This window comes from Hydra vulgaris, chromosome 15, assembly GCF_038396675.1.
Source record: "Hydra vulgaris chromosome 15, alternate assembly HydraT2T_AEP".
In the NCBI taxonomy this organism is placed as follows: domain Eukaryota; kingdom Metazoa; phylum Cnidaria; class Hydrozoa; order Anthoathecata; family Hydridae; genus Hydra; species Hydra vulgaris.
In genome coordinates this window covers 46,931,125-46,941,862 of record NC_088934.1, presented here as the reverse complement: position 1 = coordinate 46,941,862, position 10,738 = coordinate 46,931,125, and the positions used below count along the sequence as shown (strand labels likewise).

General features: G+C 28.0%; 1 protein-coding gene across 1 annotated transcript; it reads left to right on the top strand.

The window, feature by feature from the left end:
• The first annotated feature begins 9,979 nt into the window (after window positions 1–9,979).
• Window positions 9,980–10,738, top strand: LOC136092005 (uncharacterized). The gene has a single exon (XM_065819726.1). The coding sequence runs from the start codon at window positions 9,980–9,982 to the stop codon at window positions 10,736–10,738; it is 759 nt and encodes a 252-aa protein (XP_065675798.1).

Genomic DNA, 10,738 nt, shown 5'->3' with positions numbered 1-10,738 from the left:
AATTACTCATACTCACTCAATTACTCACACTCACACTCACTCAATTACTCACACTCACCAAATTACTCACGCTCACCCAATTACTCACACCACCACACTCACCCCATTTTGGTTATTTCGTAATTAATAAATAATCCACTAAAACATTACTTCAACGCTAAAACAGTTACATTCAGTATTGACATCTTATTTGAAGCTTTTACTTTTTTTCATACTTCTCTACTATTTGTATTATCTTCAACTATTTCTATATCTGACAATTTTCTCTCCGTGTGCATTGATACTAACGCATATAGAGCTGAGAAAAAAGCTGATAGAATAAAATGTACGAGGTATAGTTGTTAGCGTAATCGTTTTCCAATTACTTTCTTCGTCTGTCAAAAACACCTAATTTTATTTTCAAAGTATACTAATTAATTTTGCTTTTTCTTAAGTCAAACCGCACACTTTTGTTTGGCATAGTTTCTTAACATATGTTAACATAGTTTCTTAAAGAATTTTGCAGTGACATTTCAGTGCATCGACATTGCATTGACAGTGACATTGAATTGCAGTGCATTGCATTGACATTGCATTGCAGTGACATTGCATTGCAGTGACATTGCAGTGACATTGCATTGCAGTGACATTGCAGTGCATCGCATTGCAGTGACATCGCGAGAGGACGTATTTTTTTTTTTCAAACGACTTTGTTAAAGCTAAATTTGTTTATATTTATATTTGTTTATGTTTATAAGTAATTTTTTATATAATATGGCAGTTACATTATTAGAAATAACAAAATTGTTTGAAGATTACAAAAAAGAATTTGAACTGATGTTAAAGCAACAAGAAAAAATTTTTATTAGTATTATTAGTGGAAACTTAAAAGTAGAAAAAGACATCGACGATTTAAAACTTAGTTTGAATTTTCAAGAACAACTAATTGATGAAAATGTTATGAAAGCAAAAGTTTGCAGTAAAGAAAACAATTCAGTAAGTATACGCAAACAAAATAAATTAAGGGAGATAGAAGATCGGTCGAGACGTAATAATTTAAGAGTAGGTTGAATTGATGAAAATGAAGGTGAAAGCTGGGAGGATAGCGAATTAAAGGTAAAAAAAGTTTATGAAGATATCTTATCTGTTAATAATGTCAAAATTGAGCGGGCCCATAGAACTGGTAGCAAAAAATTTAAAAAATTTAAAAAGAACAATAGTAATAAAACTTTTAGATTATAAAGATAAAGTCGAAATTTTAGGAAGTCGAGTAAACTAAAAGGGAAAAATGTTTATATAAATGAAGACTTCTGTTTCGAAACGACACAAATCCGGAAAGAATCAAGGGAAAAAATGAAAATCGAAAGAGCGGCTGGTAAGTTTGCCTTCATATCTTACGATAAATTGATAATTAGCGATTGGGATACAAAAAAAAGCAATAAGTTTTATAATATTTGTCATTAATTAACGTAATTTTATTTTCGTTATTACTATGCATACTTAATTTAAACTGTTTTTAAAAATGGAGGAAAATTTCATATTTAAATCTTCAAATGAAAATGACATCATCAATGATAACGGCACTGATTCAAATTATTGTAGTCACAAAATGCTAGAAAGTCAATACTATTCAGTTTTTGAATCATCACAATATCTAAGAAAAACTAAAAACACTTTTTCAATTTTAAATATCAATATTCGAAGTTTAAATAAAAACTTTGAAAATTTAAAAATATTATTGGATATAATTAAAAACGATTTTAAAATTATTTGTCTGACAGAAACTTGGTGTAAATGCAGTGAAACAAATTATGAATTTGAACTAAGTAATAACACATCAATTCATTAAGCACGTGAAGTATAAGCAGGTGGGGGCGTTTGTATTTATATCCACAATTCAATAAATTTTGTCTTACGTAACGATCTCTGCGTCAATGAAACAGATTGTGAGTCTTTGTGCATTGAATTAGTAAATAATAAAGAAAGAAACACAATTATAAATACTACTTAAAGACCGCCATCTGGAAACTTAAAAAAATTTAAAACTCATCTGAAAACATTTGTAAACAAAATTATAAATTAAAAAAAACATATTTAAATGGTCGGAGATTTTAACATCAACCTGATTAACTATGCCTCAAATATTAATGCTAAGAATTTTATAAACACTCTTCTACAAAACAACCTTATCCCAACAATAAACAAATCTACAAGAATAACAAATAGGTCCTCTACTCTTCTTGATAACATCATAACTAACAACTTTCATAATAACCCTCTTTACACAGGTATAATACAGACCGATATTTTGGATCATTTTCCTACATTCTTAGCTACAAATAACCTTTTAATAAACAATATTTCCACAAAATCCACCTTAATTCGGCGACAGATCAATGAAAACTCCTTAAAAAAATTTAAAAACTGTTTACAAAATTGCGTTGATTGGGATCTAGTACTGCAATCAAATGATGCTAATAATGTATATGAATTGTTTCTTAATCAATTTTGCAAACAATATGAAGTAGCGTTTCCAGAAATAAAAAAAAATTGTAAATCATAAGTCGCTCCAAACTCCCTGGATGTCTAAAGGTTTACTAAAATTTTTCTTTCAAAAAAGAAAGAAAAACTATATATAAATTATCTTAAAAAGAAATCTTATAAAAATGAAATAATTTACAAAAAGTATAAAAATATATTTGAAAAAACCAAAAAATACTCAAAAAAACTTTATTATGCACAGTTATTAGAAAAAACCAAAGGAAACACTAAAAAAATATGGAATGTAATTAAGGATTTAATTGGAAAAAATAATTACAACAAAAGCACGCTGTCAAAAAATCTTTTAATTAATGGAAAGTTAGTTTATGAAAAATCAATTATAGCTGAAGAATTAAACAACTATACTTATCAACAAATCTTTTAGACCTAATTTTGTTTGCTGATGATTCTAATCTTTTTTTTTTTAAAGTTAGTGAGTGGTTTGAAAGTAATAAACTTTCACTAAATGCGGATAAAACAAAATGTATACTTTTTCATAAAGTAAGTAAATCTGAAAATATTCCTCTTAAATTACCAGATCTTAAAATTAATAACACTTTTATTAAAAGAGAATCATTCATAAATTTTTTAGGAGTAAAATTGAATGAAAATTTACAGTGGTATTTACATATAAATAGCACTGAAAAAAAAATCTCAAAAAATATTGCAATGATGTTTAGGGCTAAACCTTTTCTAAATATATCATCCCTGAAAAAATTGTATTTTGCCTTTCTCCATAGTTATTTGTCTTATTGTAATATTGTGTGGGGTAGTACTAACCATACAAAGCTAAAGAAACTCTATAACAAGCAAAAACATGCGTGCAGAACAGTATTTGGAGCCGACAGAAGTGTTCCTTGCGAACCACTTCTACTTGTGCTCGGTGTTTTAAATGTGTATAAACTTAATTTACACCAAGTTTTATTATTTATGTTTAAAACAAAAAATGGTATATCTCCAAAAATATTTCAATCTTATGTTAATAAAATTAACCATAAATACTGAACAAAGTATTCAGATAACAATTTTATTGCTCCAAAATATAAATTAAAATTAACTTTCTATTCAATTAAATACCGCGGACCTAATCTGTGGAAAAAGTTTCCAGATATTGTTCACAATAAACAGACTATATTAGAGCAATATAAGAACGAATCAAAACGATTATTATTATTTATGGATATATCCAACTTTAAATGTTTATTCTAAACTAAAAACAATCATATAAAAAATAGATTTAATTGTATCAGTAATTAATATAAATTAATACAAAATATTTAAAATAAAATAAAAATATATATATAAAATATCACTGATGATGTTAATAATTTATCTAGTGATTATATTAATTATGAAATTTCATTTCTTTTATCCACAATAAATTTTATTTTTTTGACTATTTTATTTTTTATTAATATATTTGTTAAACATTTTAGCAATTGTTTTCAATACTTCTTTAAAAAAAAACGAAAAAAAAACTATTTTTTATTTCTAATTACATTAGTTATTTTCGGTTTTCATTTCTATTTGTTATTTTATATATATTTTTACGTTAGGGTAATGTAGAATTTATTGCTATTATTTTTAAATGGGGCTCGGCGATAAGACTGAATACGCCTTCTTCTTGCTCCAGCCAATAGTTTATATAAATGTATTTGCAATGTAAAGATTTTTAAACGGCAAAATAAATAATTACAAAAAAAAAAAAAAAAAAAAAAAAAGAAACTATGCAATCAAAAGTGTGTGATTTGACTTGAGGAAAAGCTAATTAATTAGTTTATACTGGGAAAATAATATTAGGCTATTATTGACAGACGAAGAAAATAATTGGAAAACGATTACTTTTATATACATTACAACAAACGATTACTCTTACAACGATACCTCGTACATTTTATTCAATCAGCTATTTTCCTAGTTCTATATGCATTAGTATCAATGCACACGGAGAAAAAGTTTGCAGATATAGAAATAGTTGAAGATAATACAAAAAGTTTAGAGAAGTATAAAAAAACGTAAAAGCTTCAAATAAGATGTCTATACAGAATGTAATAGTTAGAAAATAATATTAAGCAGTTATTGACAGACGAATAAAATAATTGATTTTACTAGTAATAAAATAAAAAATTGTTTAATGTGAATTAAAGAAACCTTTTTTAATTCACACTAAACCTTTTTTCATTTTTAATTTTATTACTAGTAGATTCAGTGGCGCCCGTGGCGCCCACTTTTAGTAAGGGGGTCCGAAATTGACTTTTTTCAGATTTTTTGTAGTTTAACCACTTTTTCTTAATTAAATTTTTATGCTGATTTCGAATTTCACAATGTTTTTACTTCATTATCAATATTTAGCCTTCTACTTCAATTTTAATAAAAATGATTATTTTGACAAAACAATTTACTGTTAAATTAAATGAAATCATTATTATTTTCAAATATAAGCGACGTAAAACACATTTTTTTTTTCATTTTATTAATAAAACATGTTATCATTATGCCTAGTTATAAATAACACAAAAAATTAGACATTGCACATCATCAAGATAGTCTAATATTAATAACAATTTGTTTCGACCTCTATTGAAAGTGCGAAATAACTTTGTGAAAGTCATCGTAGGTGATTGTGGATTGCTGTGATGACTTTCCAAGTAGAACCTTCAAATTAGTAGCATATTCTTCTATAGACATAAGACGGCGCTATTTTGTATTTTTATCAAAAATCATGATTTTAAATAGAGTTGATTTCCGCGGCAATGACCTACTTGTATCTCTAAAATAAATTACGTCATTCTTCAATCGTTTTTAGCATTTTATCAGATCTTGCTCTTTTTCAATATATTCACTGACATCTGATCCACTAGTAAATTGGCGACCTTGTAGTTTTAAACAAGTTAAAAAAGAATTTCTCCAGGACGCCTGATGTAAAGCTTGTTGTTCTTTTTTACTTAAGCCGCTTTGTCTCAGTTGAATCTGTCGCTGGTTCCAACTGTATTCTTTACTTTCAATTTTTCTAACAATAGGACCCATTTTCCGAAATAGTTCTAAATTATTTGAATCTTTATTTCTTAAATGGTTTGAATATTTAAGAACATTACCACGTGAAACTGTTGAAAGTGACGGTTTTTTTCGAAGTCGATTGCTATGAGTTCTACACGGACGCTCAGTTCAATATTATTTGTAACTGTTTTATCGACTCCAACAACTTGAACAAAAACATAATACTCATCAGGTAATCGATCATTGTTTCTTTCTCCAAACCCATAATGCTTTCTTCTTTGGTGTTGAAGAACTATAGCTAAACTTTGCCGAACTATATTTGCAAGAATAATGCAATCATCAAAGTTCTTTGATGCGTATTTTCGAACTACATCAACAACTTCTAAGCCAAAATCTTATTTAATGAGATTTTCAAATAGTTTCTTTGATACTCCTTGAACACATGACTCTTTAAATTTAAAGAATTGTTCATTTATGACATCATTAGATAAGCTTCCATACTTCCAAAGAATTGTTCATTTATGACATCATTAGATAAGCTTCCATACTTACTAAAGAATATTTGCAGTTTAGAATGCGTGGCTTAACCTTTAGTTTTACAGGAAAATGGTGAAATAACTTGCATTCCAAAAGCTGCCACCACGACTAAAGTAACTCTAATGTAATTAAAATTCTAAAAACTCCTTAAAGTCATCCCAGTGAAAGCAAACTATAGAAGAACATTTTGAAAGACATTCAAATCGAACATCTTTAAATTCAAAATAAAAAATATTTTTGTTTTTACGCTGCATATAAGTTTTAAATTCTTTATGATATTCCATGGTTTTTGAATAAAACTCGGACCAAATAAGTTTAGTACCCATGATAGAAAGGTTAAGGATAACGTCTCCGTACTTTTGTTAGTAGATATATCTAACAGAAAGCCTTTGAAAAGGTTATCCATATTCATTTCATTTTTAATTTGGTTTAGAATTTTTTTAATAGCTTTGTCAAAACCTAAAGCTGTATGTGAAGCGCAAAACAGTTGACCAGCAGGAATTTCTCTATTGAGTATATCAGCTGTGATTTTAGATATTCCTATATTATGAACAGTACTGTCAGTCATATGAACATCTACCTTCTGGTATAGTTCTTCTGAGGTGTATTTTGAGGCTTCCTGTAACATTTCGAGTGTTGTTTTTATTCCATCTGCAATATTTGCTGTAGTTTCTGAAGCAATTGCTAAAGTAGGCAAAGGAAAATAATATTCTCGGCTAATATGTAAACCAGAAGGTGCAAAGGTCCCAACATGCTTTCGAGTGAGAGTCAGTTGCGTGAGTTTTTATATCGCCACTATTTTTAGCTTGAACAGCTCTGTCTGCAATCAAACCAAGAGAATACGCGTGCATCTGTTTTAGTTTTCTACATATGGCACTGCGTGTTGGGAGTGTGTTAGAATCAATAAATGTGTTCTCAATAGCCTCACAATCACTTTTATCGTACTTAGATATACGGTCAGTTTCATCTGGAATTTTTCCTTTTGTTTTAAAAATTTGATTACCGATTACTTTCAGTGCAATTTGCATTTCCCTCATCGAGAATCTGAAATAAAAGTATTTCAATTGATATCTAAATTTAGTTAACAATAATAGAAGCAAAGTATTCTCTTGCAAAGTAAAACAAAAGCTATTTTTTAAGTATTTATAAAGTTTACGTTTTAACAAAAAAAAGTTTTATTACATTTTTTCTTTAAAACGCAACAATTATTCATTTTAATTCAAATTTATCCAATCAAATTTAAATTGCATAAATTCTAACATAAAGTTGCGTAACTTTATGCGCAAAATAACCGCTGCAAAGATTTTTCTTTTAAACGTTTTTTTTTTTTTTTTTGTATCTTTAAAAATTTTTAAATAGAAGTAGAAGGCCAACCACAAAAAAATAAAAAAAAATGAATTGTTTTTGAAACTTTTCTAAAAAAATTAATAAAGAATAGCTGGTTAAACAAAAAATATAGAATTTTGGACCCCCCCCCCCTACTTTTAGCAATCACTTATATATGGATGGTTAAGCGCCAAACCAGCCTATACAATAAGGATGAAAAAAATTAGTTTATGATAAAAAATGATTTACGTAGTGTTTCTTTACAAACACCAATATACTGTACTTATAATTTTTATGTGCACTGAACCTGAAATTATTTTTTTAGTTTAGTAGCTTTTCGTTAAAAATATTTAAACTTTGCGTCTAGCTATCTCATTTCAACATAATCGTTGTATAGGGTGGTTTGGTGCTAAGTCATCCATGTGTAAATTTTATTTATTTTGAGATCAATAATCCCAGAAAACATTCTATGGCAGAATTTCAGTGGATCAGTATAGACATTATGAGCATACGATTGTAATTTTGCTCATCGGTTACTTAATGGAACATTAGTGGCAGCCGCCAAAAGTGTCGAGACGATGACTAGATACTGTATCATATGCTGGAAAGATATGGGCCAGCCACTTACCCGGAAACTAGTAGAAGACCAAAAGGTCTGGTCGTAGAGAACTGCTGTAAAATGGGGTACTGCTGTAAAATGGGGTACGTTTGCGGCACAAGACGAGTAAGACGTATTCTTTTTTTTGAGCATAACTTTATTTACAATAAAAATGGAAATAAATATTAAAAATATAGAAAAAATTATCACAAGCAAACTAGAAGAACAAAAAAGAAGTATACTAGCAGAAACGGAGAGATTACTCAAAGATCATGAAAAAAACTTCACTACAATAATAAGTTCGAATTTCAAAATAATAACAGCAAGGTTAGACAAAATGGACGCTGAAATAAACAATAACAAGTTAAATATCAGAAGAGTTGAAAATGAAGTTGACGAAATAAAAGTCAGCTTAAATTTCCAAGAAGAAAAAGCTAAGGATGAACTTATTCATATAAAAACAAAATATGATAATGAAATTTTGATGTTAAAAAAAAAATCTATTGACTTAGAGAATCGCTCGAGACGCAATAACTTACGTATCGATGGCATAAAAGAAAACCCTGAAGAAAACTGGAGTGATTGTGAGAAGGCTGTAAAAGACATCTTTAAAACAAAGCTAAATATATTAAGTGAAGTAGTTGTGGAACGAGCGCACCGAGTCGGTGCAGTTAAAGATAATAAAACACCAAGATCAATCGTTTTAAAGCCTTTGAATTATCATGATAAAAATAAAATATTAAGCTCAGTAAATAAACTTAAAGGAACCGGTATTTATATTAATGAAGATTATGCAAAAGAAACGATGTTAGAAAGAAAGAAGCTTTGGGAAGAAGTTAAACGATTACGAAACGAAGGTAAGTTTGCAGTTATTAAATTTGATAAAATTTATTGTAGAGATTTTAGAAAGTAAACGCGCGAAGTTTTATTAAGCGAGGCGCTATTTTAACGATTTTAATTAATGACTAACTTAACAATAGATTTTGAAAAATTACACTTTAATGTTTTCAATTCAGCAAATGTTTTACTTAATGATATTTCTGACGCTGATTTGCATTTTTTTAACGAAAACAATTTTAGTTCGTCCTTTTTTGAAATAAAAACTTTTAAAAGTGAACTAAAAACGTTAAAGAGTAATTTTACTGTAATACACATTAACATAAGAAGTATAAATAGCAACATGGATAAGCTAAAACATTTTCTTATCGAATGCGATTATCTATTCAGTATGATATGCCTAACAGAAACGTGGTGTTCTGACGAATCATGCAGAATAAATTCAAGTTTAGAAATTCCTAACTACAAATTATTATCATCTGAAAGAAAAACTAACAAAAGGGGAGGTGGAATTATAACTTATATTAGGAATGATCAAGTTACCAAAATTAGAGATGACCTTTCGATCTCAGATGCCGATAGTGAGGTTTTTACAATTGAAATAACTAGCAACAAATCAAAAAACATACTGGTCTCCACATGTTACCGGCCACCTGAAGGTGATTTATTTAAATTTTCCAATCATTTAAAACAAATCTTTATAAAAAACAACAATGAGCAAAAAAAAATATTCTGTATTGGAGACATAAACATAGATTGTTTACAATATGATAAACATGCCAATACTAAACTTTTTTTTGACGAAATGCTTCAACATTACATCTTCCCGATTATTAACAAGCCAACTCGAGTAACTCCAACTTCAATCACTGCAATAGACAATAATTAACTAATTCATTGTTTGATACTTCTCTAAAGGCAGGAATAATAAAGGCAGATATATCTGATCATTTTCCTATTTTCTTCTCCTTGACGCAAGATATAAAATCTAATAATAGTTGTAAAATTAAAACTTATAAAAGAAAAATCAACTAATTTGCTATTCAACAATTTAAAGACTCACTGTCGGCAGAAGAGTGGGATAAGGTATACCATGAATGCAATCTTGGGCACACTAACTCTGCTTATAATAACTTCGAAAAAATTTTCCTAAAAAGCTATAATATGCACTTCCCAATTAAAGTAAAATTAATAAAAGAAAAACATTTAAAATGTCCATGGATCACCAAAGGTATTAAAAAATCCTCAAAAAAAAAACAAAAACTTTATATTAAATACTTAAAAAATAGAAATGAGGCAAACCTAAATGTTTACAAACAGTATAAAAACTTGTTTGAAAAAATTAAAACAAATTCAAACAAAAACTATTACTCAAATAAAATAAAAAACACAAATGGTGATATTAAGAAAACTTGGGATATCATGAAAGAAATAATTGGGATAAAAACCTGCAAAATAAATAGTTTACCTGCTCAAATTGTCATAGATAATAAAGAGTATGACAATAATAATGCAATTTCAGAAAAATTTAATAGTTTTTTTGTCAACATAGGCCCAAATCTAGCTTCAAAAGTCAATTGTCCAAACAACTCATTTGAAACTTATCTAACTAGTGTCAACAACGAATTAATATTTAAAGAACTAAAAATTGATGAACTCGAAAATGCAATAAACTCTCTTAAAACAAACAAGTCTCCAGGTATAGATGACATTTGCAGTAATATCGTCGTCAATGTCTTTTCGGAGATACGCAAACCTATTTTCGAAATATTTAAATCATCAATTATAACAGGAACTGTACCAGATAAATTAAAAGTAGCTAAAATTGTACCTATTTTTAAAACCGGTGAAACATTTCTAATAAACAATTACAGACCAATCTCAATACTTCCAACCTTTTTTCTAAAATACTTGAAAGAATAA